Source organism: Tinamus guttatus, unplaced genomic scaffold, assembly GCF_059628265.1.
Source record: "Tinamus guttatus ecotype Peru unplaced genomic scaffold, ASM5962826v1 Tinamus_guttatus_pri_ptg000459l, whole genome shotgun sequence".
NCBI lineage: Eukaryota > Metazoa > Chordata > Aves > Tinamiformes > Tinamidae > Tinamus > Tinamus guttatus.
Genome location: NW_028288993.1, coordinates 1,102,750 through 1,121,779, shown reverse-complemented (window position 1 = coordinate 1,121,779; position 19,030 = coordinate 1,102,750). Strand labels below are relative to the sequence as shown.

Sequence of the window (19,030 nt, the reverse complement as noted above, 5' to 3'; positions counted from 1 at the left end):
CTTCGGGGCACCGTGACGCCCCGGCGTGCTCTGGCACCTTGGGAAAGCCCCTGGCTGCCCAGCGAGCAGGGAGAAGAAAGGGAAAGGCCCGAAAGAGGGGAAAACAAAGAGGGGAAGAGGAGGCCCTTCCTCTGAGCGCTGCTGCTCCCTGCGCTTTGCGGTGAGCTCCCGTGGGGTCGGGCCTGGCGCGCTCGGCTTGGACACGAGCTGCTTGCAGAGTGGAACAGCCCCCGATGAGGGGATCTGCAGCTTCACTGCCCACGGGAATTACGGGGCCTGGAGTGGGGCTCGTAAAGGGCAGCTTTTAATTAATGGCCACATAAGTATGTATCAAGTGAGATATGCATTAAGTATTAATACATATTTTGTTGTGCGTAATAATACGTATTTTGTGTTCGTCCTACTTTCCCTTGAAGAGAAGATGCCGCTGACTGCAGAAACCTGAGCAGCCATCGTTAGTCTGGCTCGTACGTGTGCAGTGCAATAGGAGAACTGCACGAAGGGTGCTGACACGAGCTGCCCTTGAGCGCCCAGCACTGGGATGTGCCGTACGGGCTCACTGCCAGTTAGGGAAATCTCTTGTTGTTAGGTGAAATTCAAAGGTCTGCTGAGGCCGGGCTTCACCTTCGTGCACTTCTAGACTAACTTCCAGTTGAGACCTCCAGAAGGTCTCCCCCAGCACGCCCTGAACGCCCAGTGCTCAAGAAGAGGTTAAGGCTGTGTTTGCCAGGGCTTTCCCTTGCACGCTGGTGAGTAGTGAAAGGAACAGGGCTTAGAGCCGAAGGCAGAAGCGGTGCTGGGAGGGTGCAGGCTGGTCGGGCTGCCCGTGGCCTCCTCTGTCCCTCTGCACCGCACGGCTCCCGGGTACGTGTTGGGCTCGGAGGCCGCCCGCTTGCTGAGCCTCCCCGCACTTCCACTGGCGTGTGCTGACCTTTGTGGAACTGGATGCAGACGTGTAACCCACACCCGCCGCGATCCCCTGACCCGCGGTAAGCCGAGCCCGGGCGCGCTCAGCTGCGCGTCAGCGTTACCGTGTCCATGTGCTGTCGGGCGGCCTCCCCGAAGCCTCGCTGCTCTTCACCCGGGGTTAGCAGCGCTCAGAAACGCGCAGGGACGTGGCCTGGTGCCCTCCCGCCGCGGCTGCCGTTCCATGGGGACGGTGGCGTCTCCGCTCCTGGCCTTCTCGGCCCTGCTCCTCTTCCTCGCCGCGCTCCGGATCGCCGCTCCCCCTCCCTGGAACAAGGGACCTTTGCCATTTTGTTCTGGCTCCTGAGGTTTAATTGCAAGAGAGAGGGAACATCCTATGGAAATCTCTGCCTGCTTTCCAAGAAAGGAGGAGAAGGCTCGGGACACCTTGCATTTCCCAGCTGACAGGACTATTCCAGTGAAAGACTCTGGGTTAAAAATATGTAGAGATATATAAATGTGTATGTGTTTATATGTATCTATATAAAATCCCAGGCCAGGCTCTTCTGTGGTGAGCTCCGTGGGCACTATCAGAGCTGCTCCAAGGGCAGCATTAGCCTGTTGGTGGCACGGCAGCCCGCTGGGAGCGGGAGCTGGCGCTTCCCAGCACCGTGCGGCACCCTCGCGCCGGCAGCGCTCCCTCGGCCTCGTGTACTGGGGAAGGGAGTCCAGGCTGTCGACACGCTGGTGAAATTGTAGATGCACCCGAGGCTGGAAAAATATTTAAACAGGATTAAAAATGTATGGTTGGTGACGCACTCAGGAGGCTATCCAAGGCCGTGGATGGTTTTACGGAGCCGCGTGCCGGTGCTCTTGCTGCTGTGTGTGGAAGAAGAGGGCCCAGATGTCCATGCTGGGGTGAGCGGCTCCCTGCATCCCGGGGCTGCCACAGCCCCTTATTTTTATATATATATAAAAAAAAAGCCCTAAGGTGATTGTGTTGGCCTGGAAAGCACCTGTGTGCCATTACCTTTCCCTAAGGAGCTGCCAAGCTCTATCACCTCTTCTCTTTTGGAGCTGAGGAGCTGGGCAAATTGGTATTAGTCACTCGATGCTAAAGGTCTGAGCAAGTAAGTGGACAGACATAATTAAAAAACACTGAGGCTCGCACATTTTTTTCATGCACTTTATTCCTCTGTTAGATGAGAGCAAATAACTTTTAATTATTTATGACAACAGTTCTGTCTGTGTGTCTAAATATTCTCCGTCCTGATGGAGATAATACTGAAGCCTTGGGTAATATTAATGCTCCCTGCGGAGTTGTCGGGTGTTGCCTGTTGGCTGTGAGCTCTGAGTTTGCGTACGGATTAGAGGAGAGGTGGTTTAGGAGAGCGCAGATTAGGGATGTTCATCTGGGCGCGGATCCTGCTGGCCCTGGAGGCTGAGCGCAGGTCTTGGCCGTTTCCCCTTTGCTGACAGGGATTAAGGACAGAGGCAGACGCTTCCACGAGCAGTTTTGGCGGGGCTGGTAGAGCCAGTAATGAGCCCTCCCGCTGCCCTGCTCCCCCGTGCAGAGGTGCGGAGCGGTGCTGGGAGCGACGTGGAGCTCCCCAAGGGGCAGCTCCCCAGCGGCTCCTCGGCCGCGCGCACAAGGTAAGACGGGAGCTCTCCTCCCTGCTTCCACAAGCCCTTCCTAGACGTGTCCCTTCCCAGGGCACTAACGGGGCTGCAGGAAGAGCTCCTTGCTACCCCGTGCGTGGCTGTGTGGAGGTTTCCCTGTCCGTGTGTCTTTCTGCCTCTTGAACCGTCAACTCCATAGAAAGAGCTGAAGAACGTGAAGTCCGAAACAGAACCGGCAGTGGCCGGCACGCGATGAGATCAGCTCCGTCTGGTGCAAGCTCCTGGTTCTCCGGCTGCGTCTGACACTCACAGCAGGAATTTGACTCCTGGCTTGACTTCTGCACTGCTGAGTGCAGGCGTTGCCAGAGCCATGGATCTGCAGTCCATCCGCTGAGGAATTTAGAAGATCGAGCTGCACTTCCAAGGGATAATGTAAGCGTTATGGACACTCTCCTGTAGTAGAGCTTGCATTGAAAGGGGAGCTGGTCACCAGACGTGAGCTGGGGACTTGCTCTGCGTTGTGGCCATCGTCACCTCTTACATGAAAATCCGCGGGGAACATTTGGAAGCTCCTGCCTGGGCTCAGTGAACTCTTCATCGGCTATGAATGAAGTTCTGGTGTGAAACCTGCAGTGCTGAACGTGCAAAGAGGGCTGGGTTCTCTCTGCAGACCAGACATCCTGGGGGAAGTGGGTGTTTTTCTGGGATTTGAGTCCCTTGGGAAGGGGAGCTGGGAAGATTATGGAGGTTCTGGTTAACAGAGCCCCCCCTGTTAGGGCAGGATTTCTGTTGTCCCTTTTCCTACGGGACTGCTCTGGAAACGCACGGGTCCCCTCGCAGCCTGGATGTGCCGCTCGGCCCCGGCCCCGAGCGCGGGGAGGGCAGAGCCAGCGTCCACGCGAGGGCTGCGGGGGGACAGGCTGCGTCTCCCCCTCCATCACCCGGCCTCACGCAGCTTCATCAGGCTGTTTATTAATTTATTTATTCAGATGTGCTGTGTGAGCTGCTAATTGCCCAATAATGACCGGTTATTTCCCTATAATCGCACCTTCAGGGCAGGTTTTTTGTCACTGTTATCCCTGACTCTCCCTTGGGCTCGTGAAGTTCCTTGGCTCTGTGCGGCGCAGCCAGCTTCGACTCCTTGCTGTTTTACCACTTGTATCTGCTGGACTCACTCCCAGCTCCGACTGTATTCCCGGGCAGGTCTGTGCCCTGCGCCTCTACTTTAACAGGTTTGTGCTCTGGCTTGATATTTGTCTTGGTACCTGCCAAGCTTTTTATTCCTCTGGAACTGGAGAGCAGGAAGACTGTAGTCTAAAAACGCATCAAAAAAGTCCCTCCAATTTCTCCAAAAGGCAGCAAGTAGAAATCTCGTGGTGAAGGAAGCCCTGCTGCTGCTTCCTCTTGAGGAGGATTTGGGGAAGGTTTAAAAGTGTTTCCTTCTAAAGATGTGCAGCACCGGGCTGATGCCGTCCCGTGCCTCATCCCTTACGCACGGGCTCGCCGGAGTTGACACAGAATTCCCGTTAGGCTCCGCAGGGTTCTGCTTTGGCTGGGGCCGAGGTGCTGAGCTTGCCTGGCGGAGCTTGCTGCTTTTGGCAGGTTTGTTTCCTGTCTGTTTTCTAGCCTTTGATTTTTCCACTCTTAAGCGATAAAATCCCCGGGCACGAGGAAGCCTTGAGAGGCTGCCGAGTGCAGCCGTCTGCCCCAGGGCAGGAGCAGCTCCCTGCAAACCGTTCCCGACACGTTTGCTGCTCCTGTCCCCCGAGGTGGCTGTGGTCTCTGTCGGAGCCTCGTGAAGGCCTCGCTAGCCCTGGGAGGGGAGCGTTGTTCCCAATACCCCGTGTTGCTGCTACAGTTCTGAGTTTGTGGTTTCTTGTCCACGTGGAGAGCAGATGATGCCCTTCTTGTTAGCATCTTGATTTTATTTATTTATTTTATTTATTTATTTATTTATTTTATCCCGCTGTCTCCAGAGTGTTTTATCCCATCCTTTCATTGGCTCCCTCCCTGATGGATGTGTTTCCTCCCACATATCGGTCTCATGGACTCTTCCATGGACTCTTTTTGTGGTGCCCATGTGTCTTCCGAGTTCAGTTCCCCAAACTGCGCATAGGCTCTTGGATATTTATCAGTAGTGACATCATATATCTTAGACATGACTGTTCTATTCATGTAGCTATTTATTTGCTTTTAAGTGCACTTAGAAATCCATTTTAATTAATACTGTATTTGTACTAATCTAGAATCATTTGATCCTTTTCTGCCAGGCTGGGGTAGGCTGATTTGTATCTAGGTTTTTTGTGTCCTGCATTTCAGACTCCATTTTTCCAGTTTGTCCATATTCTTTGGATTTTAAACCCTGTCCTTGGGTCTGTTTCAGCGGGTTTGGGTGTCTGTGGGGCTGTAGGAGTTGGTTGGGTTTGTTGTGTAGGTGACTGGGCAAGCAGACAGGCCCGTGGGCTCGGAGGAGGAGGATGGCTGCAGTCTAGACCAAGGGCAGCAGCCGCCGCTGGGGCTCGTTGACAATTTGCATCATCACTTCCTAATTACAGGAATGAAATGTTCAACAGCTGGACTGGGTGCGTTGTGCTTTCCCAGGCTTTGCTCTTCAGAGGGCCCCAAGTCCTTTACAGGCATTAAGAGCCTGGGCTACCAGGCTGTGATACTTTAATAAGCATTTCCCCAAACAAGAAAATGTAAAGTGGGCCAGAGTTCAGGCCTGGTGCCACTTCAGTGGTATCTGGGCCCTTAGAGCAAGGCTGGTTTGTGCCAAAAGCAATTTGGGAGGTTAGATCACCTAATGGGAACCTACTGGCAAGCTCCCTGCTGGAACCTGCATGACCCGTGCCAAAAAGGCACAAGTATCCTGTGCCTCCCCAGTGAATTCTGAAAAGGCAAAATCGAATAAATAAAAAGCAGTTCCACTTGTGCAGTGGGTTTTGCTCTGTAGTTTCCTCGATGTCCCTGCCTTAGGCAGCCTCGAACGGAGCGTTCCCTCGTTGGGAAATGTGTCCCCCCAGCACAGAAGTGCCAGGAGCAGCAGGGACAGCGCAGGGTCGCTCAGAGCAGATCAGGACCTGCTGATGGCTCCGTTTGGCCTCCTTGTTTACAGTGACTTCTGCTGTCTCCGGGGAATCGGCAGCCTCTGGCCTTCCAAGGAGATGTTTTCCTGCGTGCTCCCCTCCTGCTCAGCCTCCTTACCTTGCGGTTGGGGTCCTGTCTCCATTAGTTTCTGCATGTTCTCTGCTGTTACAGTGTGGCTTTGCCAGCTGCTTTACTTGTAAACAGTCATTTCTCAAGGCCGAGACTGACCTCAGCTGCTTTTTATCCTTCTGAGCTTTTATTCCTAGTCTTTGCGCCCTCCTCTCACCGTGGAGCTTGCTGAGAGCAAAGGGCCACGATGGATGGATGGAGCGGCCCTTCTGCTCGGCTCCGCTGCAGCCACCTGCACCCGAGTGCGGGAGAAGGCCGAGTTACGGAGTCCAGGAGATACCACTGACAGCTTTGCTACGTCCAAAGCACGGGAGAGGTTCCTCACCTTCCCGATGGCAGCACGGCGTGCAGGAAGGGGGTTCCTCCAAGCTATGACCCAAACACAGGCTCCACAAGTAGGTTAAGCCCGTGTGCCTGTGGTACCTATTTTACATATTCACGTTCCTCCTCGTTTTCGACCAGATATTCTGATATGTTAGTATATAGGCATCTGAGTGCTTATGCAAATGTTTCTCATTTGCATATATATTAAACTAACCCCTTTATTACAGCTTTAGACCTGATTATGATCTAAGGTCAATTATTTCAGGTGACCAAATTTCATTTAACTTAGAGCTGTGGAGTAATTTGGGTGGGGAGGGCTCTGTGGACATCTGAGGTCCAACCTCTTGTGCAACCCAGGGCCGACTGAGATGGGGTTGCTCAGCTCCTTGACCTCAGTTTCTGCAACGTGCACACATTTCGCTTCTCACTGCAATTCGGGGCATTTCAGGCAAATCCGATGGGCTGCTGTGGTGGGAACACGGCTCTCTGCACCCTAGAGAGCCCTGTCATGGGGCCTTGGGCTGGCCCAGGATGGGGTCCCTGTGCCCTCGACTCACTCATGCTACTTACTTCTCTGGAATGAGGCTTTGGGAAATGTCCAAGCTGAACAGCAAGGGAATATTTCCTATTTTTAGGCCTCCATTTGCTCGAACAGCTGCCCAGTTACATTAGCAGTAGAAGAAATACCCTTGCCAGGTTGGAGTTAATTGTTAAGTGATCATCAAAATTTGCAGTGATTTATGGTGATTATTCGTGATGCTATTTTGGTGATTTAATTTCCAGCCTAATTCTTTACACCCCAAACTGCTCTGGCTGCGCTCGCGGATGCTCTGAGAACATACCCATCCTTTGGCTGCCAGGCTGGACTATTAAATATAGCTACCAGCTCCCATTTAGTATTCATAGCTGTGAGAAGCGATGGAAGCAGATGTGTCCTCTAGCGCCAGCACAGGAACTGCTGCAGCTGAGAGATGAGCAGTGATCGATGCTGCCGCGACGCAGAGACCAGCCCCGCTGGGGACGGGTGTCGAGGGACCCCGGGAGGCCCCTGGGTGGCCTCGCTTGGTGCCAGCCTTTGGGACTGGCCTCCCTGGGGCGTTGGTTTCCTCCACCCTGGAGGCAACGGCAGGATCTCGCGTTTCCCGCTCGCGCGCAGAGCGCGGGTGACCCGGCTCGCGTGCGCAGGGACGGCACCCGCATCCCCTGTGGGTGCCACAATGGTGTCACCGGCTTGCGCTGCCCTCGTCTGCCCTTTCCCCCCAGCAGAGAGGACGAGTTGCACTTACCCCAAAACAGCATTGCTGCCTTGGAGAGGCACCAGGGCTGCAGGAGGGCGGTGGGTCGGGACGCAGGGCGCTCGGAGGGCAGGGGGAGACCCGCTGGAAGGAGGACGTTTGGCACGGGGACGTTCCCGCGCAGGCCCTGCTGTCCTGCTCTCATCTCGCCCCGCGGAGCTGCTCTCCGGGCCCGGGAGCAGCTTACGGCCGCTGGCTGCTGATCCATCTGACATAGATTAAACAGCATCATGGCTCCAAAAATAATCTCGGCTTATGGGGAGGCTGTTCCTATAGCAACTGCTGCTTCCTGCCAGTGCCCTACAAATGCAAATCCAAGCAGAATTCCCCCAAATTTGTGTGCAAGTCAAGGGGAGGTAGCGGGAGAGGAACGGTGGGACTCGCCTTGCAGGGGCTGCGAGGTGTGTGGACCAAGCAGCCGTGTCCAAACCAGAGCCGTGCGGGTCCCAGCGAGAAGATGTAGGAGAAACTGCTGTTGCCGACCCTGCAGCCTGCACCAGGCGCTCCCTCGGGCCTGTCCTGCCTCCTGTCAACCTGCTGAAGGACCGCAGGGAAACCCTGTCCCCTCCCGTCATCCCTTTGCTCCCACCTTCTGGCTGCGTCGTGCTCCGAGTCCCGCTGGAGAAGCCCCTTTGCTTCCTCGGGCCTCGCGGGTCGGCTCCGTCCTTCGCCGCCTGTTTGCTCGGTGTGTTTTTTGCAGGTGCTTTGTGAAACGTTTCTGGTGCTTTTGGGGAGGGTTTTTTCTCCTCCTGCAGAGAGCAGATGGCAGAGCTGCTCCCGGCAGCGGCGGGTGATGCACGAAGCAGAGACAAGGGCTTGCTGCACAGGAAAAATAACATTTTGGTGCTTTGCCCAAGGAAAGGGGTCGTTCCCAAAAGCCCTTTAATTTAAGTGCAGTGCAGTGTTTACACAGCGAGGTGCTTGGGTCTCCGTGAGAAATAGCTTTGCCCTCCCCTGGTCTCTTCCAAGTTGAACCTATTCTGCAGAAAGAAGTAATTTGAAATTGTGTTATCATCTCCCTAACCCTTGAGCATTTAGAAATATAGGTTTCTCCCGTTTCCAAGAATGTGAAATCTTATATCGCAGAAGTCAGGAGATGCTGCACTGGGGTGGTGCCAGTCCCTCTGGAAGGGAATATCCGTGAATTACCTGCAGGTTTTGCCCCCACACGAGAAGACCTGAATAGTGTCTGCCTCTCACTGTGCGTATTTGTTGACCTTCAGGGGTTTCTCACCAGGCTTATTGAATTAAGCTGTGGTTTTCCCTGGCTGGGTTGTTCCAAAAGCTTGAGCCAGGGACATTTCCCTGCGTATCCCAGCATTTGGTCTAAAGTGAAGACCTTCAAGTGCTGTTTTGTGGCTGGGTCACCTTTCTGGATGAGTGAATCCTTTCTCTGCAGCAGTAACAACAGTTTTTGCTGCTCCTCTCTCTTCAACCGCTTTACAAATAGGCGTTAGCGTTCCATGTGGAGAAACGAGTGCAGAAAGAGGGCTGAGGAGCTGTTTTTGGCGTGGGGTGTCCAGGCCCTGTCCCTGTCCCATCCTGCTGGGACAAATGGGAAGGTTCCGCTTAGGAAGCTGGAGAACTGCTGTTCTTGCTGGACCCGAGTCTTTGGCCTGCTGGAGATGCCGTGGAAGCAGGGCTCCGTCTGCTCAGATTTGTGCTTTCTACACGTTTTGCAGTTGAACTCGCTCTGGTTTTAAATACAACTGTAGTGTTGCGCTTCCTGCTTCCCATGCTCTGCCTGGAGCTAATTATAGCAAGTGATGTTATTGGGGATATCTTTGTTTTGCTGGGGATGGCGGGAGCCGCGGGAGCTGCTCCGCGTTCCTGCAGGGACCAGCAGGCAGGGGTGGCGCGGGACGGCGTGCGCAGCCTCCGTGCTGTGCCTCGTGCAGGGCCTGGCTGTTACTGCATGTCGCTCCCTTCTGCCCACGGGGCTTGAACTTGGTGTGAGCTCGAGATCCCGGCTGGGCTTGGAGCTTAGGCACAGCCTGGAGCCCTTTCTCCGCTCAGACCTGCCAGGGATGAACGCGGCATCCCGCAGCCTGCATTGCCCAGCTCCGGGGCGGGCGGGCCGGCCCACGGGTGAGATTTCCTTCTGGTTGTTGGTGGACGACCTTCGAGGCTGCAGATTTGAGCGAGGTCTCCCTGAGCTCTGGTGTTTGCCAGCATTATATAGGAGAGAAGAAAAGGAATAGTCTTCTGAAGCAGCTTCTACCAGGGAACGTGCGCCTGCACTAGGTCGGCATGAAAGGACAGTGTCCCCACTGCCACAGTGTGACCCAGGTGCCTCCTCCCTGCAAGAAGGGGGCCCTTTTCGCTGGGATTTGGAGCATTTATGTAATTCTGCATAGTGGTTTAAAGAGAGAGAGGAAAAAAAAAGAGGAAAAAGAAAAAGAAATGGTCCATGCGGTGCTTAGCTGAGCGCACAAGGAGACGAGGAGGCTGCTAGGGCAGCCTGGGCGCGCGGAGCCAAGGTGGGGAGCTCACGTTCGGCGGCGGACGGAGCCCCGCTGTCGCCACATGGCCGAGCTGTCCCCGTCGGAGCGGTTTAATGACAGGCGACCCCCCAGCCCCTGCTTCCCGTTCCCCATCCTTCGGGAAGCGCTCATGGCCCGGCACGCCGAGCGCGGGTTGCCCACCGGAGCCAGGGCTCGGCCCTGCGGCGCGATTGCTGCAGACAGGCAGGACGGGGCCGCGGAAGCGTTGCCAGCATCTCTTCCTCCTGCAGACAAACAGAAGAAGCTCAGGTTGGATCCTTCGCCTTGAGGTACCCAGGATAATGGCATTTTTTGACCCTGTGGTGTTTGCCTGCCTGGTGTGCGTGATGAAAACCAAGCCAGGGTGGCTGGCTTCTCTAGGAGCAAACTTCTGTGTTGCTGTTCCTGCTAGTTTCATAAAACACCCTTTAGCCCCTAGTGACTGGGTTCATTAGTGAGCAGGTCAGCACACACTAGAGAGATGCTTGTCCCGCCCGTGTGTTTGAGAACGGGCAGCTCGCTGCAGGGCCGCTCCCGGCGGAGCCGAACGGAGCCGTGGGAGGCAGCGCGGGAGCCCTGGAGCTGGAGGCGGGGGTGGATGGGGCCGGCCGAGCTCTCCTGCGTGGACGCTGCCTCCGTCCTGGGAACGCTGCCTCCGTCCGTCCCCATCCCCTCGGAGGGCCACTGGGGTGTGTGGCCGTGCCCGGCGCTCCGCGCTGTTCCCTGCTCTTGCAGGGCTGAGGGCAGGATCCGGGCAGTGACCATGGCAGCGCAGTGGCACATGGGTGGCTTTTGTATCTGGAGAGGCATCTCTTTGGGTCAGTTTTCTGCTGCTCCAGGGGTTTCTGTCCTCCCTTCAGGAAGAAGCAATGGTCCGGCGAGCTTTTTGATCCATGTTTTGGGGGAAAACAGCCCTGCTAATGCACTCCCTGCAGCGTGGGAAGGCTGCCCCTCCTCAGGAACCAGCACTTGTGCTGTGTCCCCTGCTGCCAGCCCCCGAGCGGAGCCCAGGCATTGCCTGGGCATGGATGAGCTCTCCCAGGCTGTGTCTCCAGCAGCGCCAGATGTGAACGGCTTCCTTCAGACTAGCCAGAGGCGAAAGCCAAGCTTGGATGGAGCCGACTGCGTGCCTGCGCAGAGCAGCTGGAGCCCTGGGTGCTCCGGCGGGACTGAAGCTCCCTGGATCGGAGCCTGGCCCTGGTGGAGAACGGGTCTCCCTGAGCTCCTGCCCTGTGGGGTGCGCAGCCCCAGCAGAGCTGCTGCTGGGCCCTGCCGACCCGCATGCGAGCGCTGCCGGCTGTCCCGGGCCGCCGGGGCTGCGCGCAGGGCAGCGGCGCTGCGACGGGCCTGGCCGGGCGGCCGTGGCAGCCATGCTCAAGCGCCGGGGCAGCAGTGCCAGTGACTCAGCGTGCCGTGGCCTGCGCCGGGATGAAAGGCTCCTTGGGCGCTTGAAACAGAAATAGGAGCTTCGGCGGGTCACAGTGAGTTTCCTTAGAGGCGGAGAATGGCTTAAATTTTCTTGCTGGATGTCCTAAGTTTGTGCTGTAAGACGCCTGTGACATAAGCCTGTGCCGATGACGCGAATCTCTGTGCACCCTCCTGGTGCCCTTGGAATTCTGCACCTTCCCTTCTCCTCTTCACTCGTCTCCATCCTCCAAGCCTGAGGCCGTACCTGGTACTGAACGTTTCCAAAATGTTCGTCTTACCCCGGGGACCATAGCCATTGCCCCGCTGATGTGCCCTGTAAAGGCCCCCCTGCCTTGTGGTGGGATCAAACTGCTCGCAGAGCCTCGTCCTGTCCTGGGGAAGGTCCCACCTTGCTTCCTGTGGGCACTGCCACTGACTGGGTGTTTATTGATGGACTGAACCTTGTCCCTGGTGCCCACAAACCTCTTTACCCGCTGGCTTTTTTAATTGCTTTGGGTGTTCCTCAGTAGCTTGTGCTCTGTGGGGGCCCAGGGATGGCAGGTGGATGGATGAAATGGCTGTGTAGGGAGGTCCTGCCCTGGTGCTTTCCTTAGTGAGATGCTCCTGCATTTTGCTCCATGCCCTCTCTCACAACAGGCCTTTATTATTTTGTTCTCCCATCTTTATTAAGCAGCTGGGAAAAGTCCTTTCGTGTGGAATAAGTCTTGGCTCTGGGCTGTATGTCCTGTTCCTACTACGCCTGCTCCGAGCAGCATCATGGTCTGGCTCTGGTTCACCAAGGGCTTTGGTTTCCCTGGTGCTCCTGGGACCTTTTCCCCCGTCGTGCCATCCCTTCCCCACATCCCATCTCACAGGCTTAGTTTTCTCCTCGTTGCCGTGACCTCCTGTGGTGTTTCCTGTGGTGGCTCTTGAGCCACCCAGTGCTTGGGTTAAACCTGGTTTCTTTGCTGGGCCTTTGCGCTTGGCCATTCTTGTTTGGACTCTATTTGAGGGCCCTCTGGGAGCCCTGTCTGTCCCACCAGGTGCTTAGGAAGCTTCTCCGTGGACACTGTCCACATCCCAGAGGATTAGATGAGCTCCACAGCACAGGACAGCTGGGGTGACCAAGACCTGAATTACCTCATCTGGCTGCTCTGCCTTTTGTGCTTGGGTCCTGCAAGTGTTGAAGGAGCTGTTGCCCATTACTCCGAATTAGCTGCAGCCGTTGGGCTTGCTGCACGTTGGCACAGGCATTGTTCTCATTACAGGGGCCTTATTGGGCTTGCTTGCTCCTCTGGCTCTGAACTGTGTGTCTGCAGCGTGCTCCAGACTGTAGCACCACCCTGCTCTGCCGCTGCTTTGACTCTCCCAGTTAATTGTGTTTCTGTATTATCCAGATCGCTCTCATTCTTGTAGTAGAAGTGCATCTTCAGCACTGTTAAATGAAGGGCTCTTTCCCTTCCAGTTCCCTTAGCTGACCCGGGAGCTGTAGCATCAATGTACTTACATGGAGTGATGGCTGAACATCACTCTCAATACAACGTTTTGAAAGGTTTTTTAAATGAACTCAGAATAAAAAAAAGGAAGAAAACCAGCAGTCATGTATCAGCTAAGTATGGGCTTCTCTCCCTGCATCCCAGCGCTGAAAGCAGCGTGGCACCTCCAAGGTCTGTCCTTCGCAGCTTCACAGTGTCTTCTTTTCATTTTAAGTGGACATCCTCGTCCTACCTTGCTCTTCAATTCCCGCTGAAGAAGCAGGAGGCCCTGGGGAACATGTTCCTCTCTTCATTCCCAGAATCTGCAGCCTGCTGGGTAGAAAGGATTAACCGAGGGAAGAAATTTCTCCTGTAGGTTGGAGATACTTCTGTTAGGTTTGTGCCTCGTGGAGACAGGCTGGCGTTTTTCTCAACCCAGAATGGGCTCGTGGGGTGTGGGAGCTCTTGGATGGTGGTGGTCGTTGGGCCTGTGGATCTCCTGGTGGCCAGAGCTGCCGCTGTGGTGGAGCGGAGCTGACGTGAGCCTGGTGTGCCTTCCCTTCATAGCTGCCCCCGAGCGCCAAATACCCACATTTCAGGACCTGTCCCTTTTCTCACAGTTGATCTGTGCCAGTAGAGTCTAGCTTGATTTCTTCTCTGTTTCTGCTCCAGAGGTTGGTTTTGCTTGTCCCTGTCTCATTATAACCCAAGAACCAGGGGACTGGAGGAGGGGAAATGAAGGGGCTGTTTGCACTGTGCAGCCTCAGTGGCTTTTGGTTGCACCCGGTGCAGGCCACCTTGGGATGTCTGCTTGTCATTGTCCCACGCGGGTGGACGTCCGCTTCGCAGCGGTGTCCCCGCAGCATAGGGCGCGTAGAGCGGCCATGCCCGTCACCCTTCCCTGACCGGCCTGCTCCACGCTCGCTTGTTGTATCTGATGATCCGGGCAGTGCCTTGTCCCAGCACCTTTCGCTTCTCCCGCCTGCCTGGTGTGACGGTGTAAGGAGGTCCGCAGTGTGACTCTTGCTCCCCTGCTTTGGCTGAGGGTTTCGGTTTGGGGGTTTTAAGTCACCCAAGTGCCCAGAAGTTGCAGGGATAACCGTCCCCGTCACATGTGGTGGTGCCGATCCCTCATCCTGCCCCATTGCGTGGCATGGCGTTGCATATCTATCCTAAAACGGGACTTCTGTACATGGCGACGGGTGGGGACCTTCTCCTCTGGCCACCCTGGGCTCCCTGGCACTGCAGTCCGACCGCTGTGGCTGCGATGGGGGGACACTGACGGGGAGGAGAGACAGCCCTGCCCTCTCGAGGCGTCGTGCTTTCGGAAAAAGGCCTGTGCCGGAGCCGATCCTTTGTCACTGCGGGGAAGCGGGAGGTTGGGAGCGAGGCCACCAAGCCCGGCCTGTGGCGGTGGCTCCTTGCGTCCCCTCTCCCCTGCGGTCGCCTGGCCTGTGGTGACGGTGGCCCCTCAGGGGCCGCCTCAGGCGTGCTCCCCTGCCAGCAGGGGGAGCGCGCAGCCGCCCAGCGGGGCCGCCCGGGTGGCGGGAGGAGCGGGCAGGGCACTGAGGAGGAGGAGGAGGAGGAGGAGGAGGTGTCGGCGCAGTCCGGGGGTAGCCATGGCAACGGTGTTTTCTCCATCCCCCCCTTGCAGATGACTCGGGCGACGAGGAGCCCGCCTCGCAGTCTGACAAGGGCGAGCTGCACGGCACGCTGAAAACCCTCTCGAGCAAGCTGGAGGACCTGAGCACTTGCAATGAGCTCATAGCGAAGCACGGGGCGGCCCTGCAGCGCTCGCTCAGCGAGCTGGAGAACCTGAGGCTGCCGGCCGAGAGCGGCGAGAAGCTCAAGGCGGTGAACGAGCGGGCCACGCTCTTCCGCATCACCTCCAATGCTATGATCAACGTAAGTGCCGAGTGCGTGCGGGGCGAGCGCCGCCACCTCTCCCTTCGCGCGCGTCCCTGCTCTCCCGCTCCCGTGTCCCGGCTCCTCCCTGTGCCCGGCTCTCTGGGAGCGGAGCACACGGCGCTGGTGCGGCGCGGAGGGCAGCATGTCCAAGCTGCAGGACACGGTGCCGGGAGGGAGCCGGCGCTCCTGCCGGCACGCAAGGCGCTCGACCCACGCTGCCCTTGCTGAGCACATGCCCCGAAACGTCCCCCTCCGGCAGAGCAGCAGCTTGGGGTGTAACGGGCCTCTCGGCACTGCTTTCTGGCCATCCCCTTTCCCACCATGGGCTCGGATGCATGTCCTGGGTCGTTCCCACTTTCCTTGACATCCCTGCAGCTCTCCTGTTGCTTTACGCAAGTCAGGGACTTGCCCGCGATGTCTGAGCGCTGCCGTGTGCCCGGGGCTGGGTTATCGTTGGTCGCCAAGTGCCTGGCAGCCGCTCGCCACCGCTCTTTGCCCTGGCACAGCGTGACGTTGCTCCTGATTTTTTCTGCCAGCAACGTCTCCTGACAGGAGAGAGCGGTGGATCTGCCCCTATCACAGAGAGTGTCCTTCTGGGGGGAACCATCGTTTTCCCTGGGGACCCTAGGGGAGGAGAAGAGTGGCCTCAGTGCTGTGGGCAAACCTAAATTAAATATTTAAAGCAGAAAAAAAAGCAGCCTGTCAGAGCTGGAATAATATATGATAAATGACAGCGAAGCTCAGGGACCCATGAGCAGAGCCCTCTCTCCCCCAGAGCGAAAGCTAATGTGTTGTTTTAAAGATGTGTTTAAAGAAGAAAAAAAACTCCTCCTCGTGGCCTTGTGCCAGGAGCCCGAGGGCGCTCATTAACCTCTTTTTGCAGCCAGCCGGGCTCTTAGCGGCAGCTGAAGCACCTAGGAAGGCAGGTAATGAGCAGCAGCCAGCTCTGCCGGGCACTGCCTCGTGGCCGAGAGCCGCCGGCATTGCGGAACAGGCGCCGGGTTTGTAGCCACTGGGCAAAAGGCTTTCTGGAGACTCTGTTCTGTGGTTCAGAGCGGCTCTGCGGATGCCCGTGCTGAGCTCTCCCCGTGGAGAGTTCGTGGAAGTTTTCTGAGTGAGGACAGCGTGGTGCTCCCTGTGGCACGAGGCCGCGACTGACCCTCGGTGCCCCAGGAGAGGTGGCTCCTCTCCTCGATCCGTGGGTTCCATGGTACTGACAGAGGAGTTAGTGGAGGGATATAGGAAAAGCAGTATGGCCATGAAAATGCTGAGGCATTTTAAGTACTTCTTAGCAGCCTTTTGGATAGAGATGAGCAGGGCAGTGCTCTGCCCAGGCCGAACAAGAGGACGTGGTGGTGGTGGCAACGTGAGCTGGTGAGAGCCTGAGCATGGGTTTGCTGGGTGGTAGGAAACGTCACTGAACTGTTGTGTGGGGAAGAAGTGGCAGGAATTCAAGATGGTTTGGCCGAGTCCAAAGCAGACACGAGCTAAGAAATCTGAGGCGTTTTAAGGTGGATGTCAGAGAGATCTGTTTTAACAGCGTCTTCTTTTTCACTTCAGCTCATGGCTAAGCTTCTTGAGGAGATGTCAGAAAAGAGGGAAATGTGTGAGAAGGCAGGACGGAATTAGAAGGACAGATCTGGGGCGGCGATTTTGCCTCTCTGCTTTCTGATGAGACCATCCCTTTGGGATGGGGGTCCTCAGAAGTAAGATAATGCGGGTAGGGAGGCAGGATCAAGGCCAAAGCCCTCAGGGAGACTGGGGCAGGTCCCCTGAAGGGCTCCTTTGTAGGGCAGGAGGGGAACAAGCAGTGGGCAAAATCGTGGGAGCAAGAGAGACTCTTGCAACCCAACCCTGCGTACTCTCGTGGCGGCCTGGTGCTCCCGGCCACACAGTGGCAGTGACTAATCACTACCGGTTGTGATTAATCACTTTCTGTTACGGTGTTTTCCTAGCAGGGCTGTAGTTCAGCCTGATGTGTTGGGCGGAGAGAAGTGGTGACGGATGTGGATTTGGAAGACCCAGTTGGACACGGTCACATTTTCACCGTGTCACAGAATGGTTGAGGTTGAAAGGGAGTTGGAGTCCAGCTCCCCTGCTCTAGCAGGGTCACTCTGAGCACGTTGCCCAGGGTTGTGTCCAGACTGTTTTTGAATATTTGGGTGTATTCATGAACGTGAACACTGAGTGCCTGTAGGTTATATTCTCTTTAGCGTGGTGGAATGCCCCAGAGTTTTATAAACTGCTGTGGAGACGCTGGTGGCCAGTGTCCTCCTGTCCGGGGCAATAGAAAAGTCCCAAATCTGCCACGTTTAAATGTTAAGCATTGCAAAAGAAAAGCACATGGCATCAAGCCGTCTCCTGGCTGTAGATGAAAATACCCTCTTGCTGAGTCCATGCAGACTCTGGTGGGCATCTCAGGGCTGCCGATCCCACACGAGCACAAAATGCTTTGGCCAGGTCTCTAGTTCTTTGCAGGAGAAGGCAAATCATCCTTGCACAAGTCCCTTTGGCCGGAGAGATCCGAGCCAGGAGCATCAAGCACGTTCCAACCTGCGGATGCTCCTTTCCTGCATGGTGCCCCTGGTCATGACACGGCTGAGCTGGGAGCCGGTGTGAGCACTGCTGCGCTCCGTGCGCTGCTGCTCTCCGTGCGCTGCTTCGCTCCGTGCGCTGCTGCTCTCCGTGCGCTGCTGCGCTCCGTGCGCTGCTTCGCTCCACGGCAGCCCGGGCACGGCGGAAGGCAGCGGCGGGGCGGGCGGGCGCCGGAGCCGTGCGCACCCTTCCTCATCGTGCAGGTGGGCAGCGCTTGGCTTCCGAGGCTGTCCCATCGCTCGTGTCCATGACTTGCCCTGCTGGCAGTGACGATGATGACGGGCTGCCCGGCTGATCCGGCAAGGGGGTGACGCCGTGGACGTGCTTGTGCCTGCTGCTTTCTGTGGCCACTGGGAGTGTGTGGCTGCACCGCGTCCCCCTCTGCCCTTGGCGACCAGCTGCCCTCAGCGCTGGGCGAGGGTGGCCGAGGAGCTGCTCTCCCGGGAAGGCTCTGCTTGGCTCTCTGCAGCAGGAGCGGGTGCGCTCGGGGCCGCGCAGCTTCCATCTAGCTGTGCATGATCTGATTATGTAAATGTCCCCGGAGCAGCGGGGAAGAGCGTCAAGCAAGTAGAAATAAATAAATACGTATGTAAATAAATCAACTTTGCTGTCAAGGCGGCATCCTCGGTGCAAACGTGTCTCTAGGACAGCTGAGGGGCGATTTGCCTTTGGAAGATCTTTCCTGGCTTAACCCTGGGATATGCTGGAGGAGAAGGTGCTGCAAGTTGCTGCTGCGCGATGGGAGAGGTGGGTTTGGTCGGAGGCACAAGGAGCAGGACATGCTGGGTAGTTGCAGGGAGCATTCACCTGGGGGCCTCACCTGAGAGTGACATGTCCCGGAGCCAACATTCAAGCCCCGGCCTGTGTGCGCTGCCCCTTCTCTCCGCTCCTGTCCTCGTTATTAAATCTTACGTAATAACAAGCTTGGCGAGAGCAGGTGACGGCGTTTGAGGGCCGCGCAGAGACCATCTACGTGGAGCGATGAGGAGATGCCGAGAAGTGAGTCGCAATCTGCTGTGCGGGAGGAGTGGGAGGTACATAAAAATAAGAAGAAACAAATTAAAAGGATAATTAGAGGAGCAGGGGATGAAAGGCAGCGTGCTGCGCTGCGCAGACGGTACCTCCAACGAGCAAAGATAGCTCCCTTCTAATAACTCTGCAGCCTCCAGAAGGTGAGAGGGCCTTGCGAACACATTGAGGAAGCCGGTTTGGGAGCCGGGAAGAGCTCAAGATGCTGTGGGTGTAGCTGGAAATAGCAATGCTAGAGTGAAGCTCAGAGACAGCTCAGCTTCATGCAACAGGGTAGCAGCCACTGTCTCCTTTTTTCTGTCTTTGAGCTCTTTGAAGTGTTGTGCTGATCCGTGTTATTTTCTGGCTTGGTTCTTGTTGTTCCTCAAGACTTCTTGGGAGTCATTCTGCAAGGAGGAGAGCAGAGGGGGAGAAGGGGCCACTGCCCTGCCGCAGACTGGGGTCATTCAGCTGAACCTGTTGGGATCTGGGACTGTCCCACGGAGCAACAAGGATGTGCAAGGGCTTTCCAGTCCTGTCCATATCAAGGTGTCTACATGGGGATGGCTGGCCCGGAGCCTCGGCTGCTTTGTGGGAATGACTTTGCTGCTGTGGCTCGCACAGTGGAGCACTGAGCACAGCAAAGCAGGCAAATTCAGCGTTATTTTCATGGACCCACAAGCCTCCGGTGCCAGCAATTAATCTATAACCCGAAAATTATTTCAATATTAAAGCAGACTGATGCTGAGCACATGCTCCGAGCTGCTCCCGACTCCCCAGCGAGCAGCGGAGA

General features: G+C 56.4%; 1 protein-coding gene across 2 annotated transcripts in view; it reads left to right on the top strand.

Annotated features, from left to right (window-relative positions):
• The window catches only part of OSBP2 (oxysterol binding protein 2), a 113,743-nt gene that overhangs the window by 66,167 nt on the left and 28,546 nt on the right, over nt 1-19,030 (top strand). For both annotated transcript variants that reach the window (XM_088532313.1, XM_088532314.1), the window contains one exon: nt 14,381-14,631. In XM_088532313.1, coding sequence (XP_088388439.1) covers nt 14,381-14,631 — 251 coding nt within the window. The remainder of the gene's footprint in view (nt 1-14,380; nt 14,632-19,030) is intronic.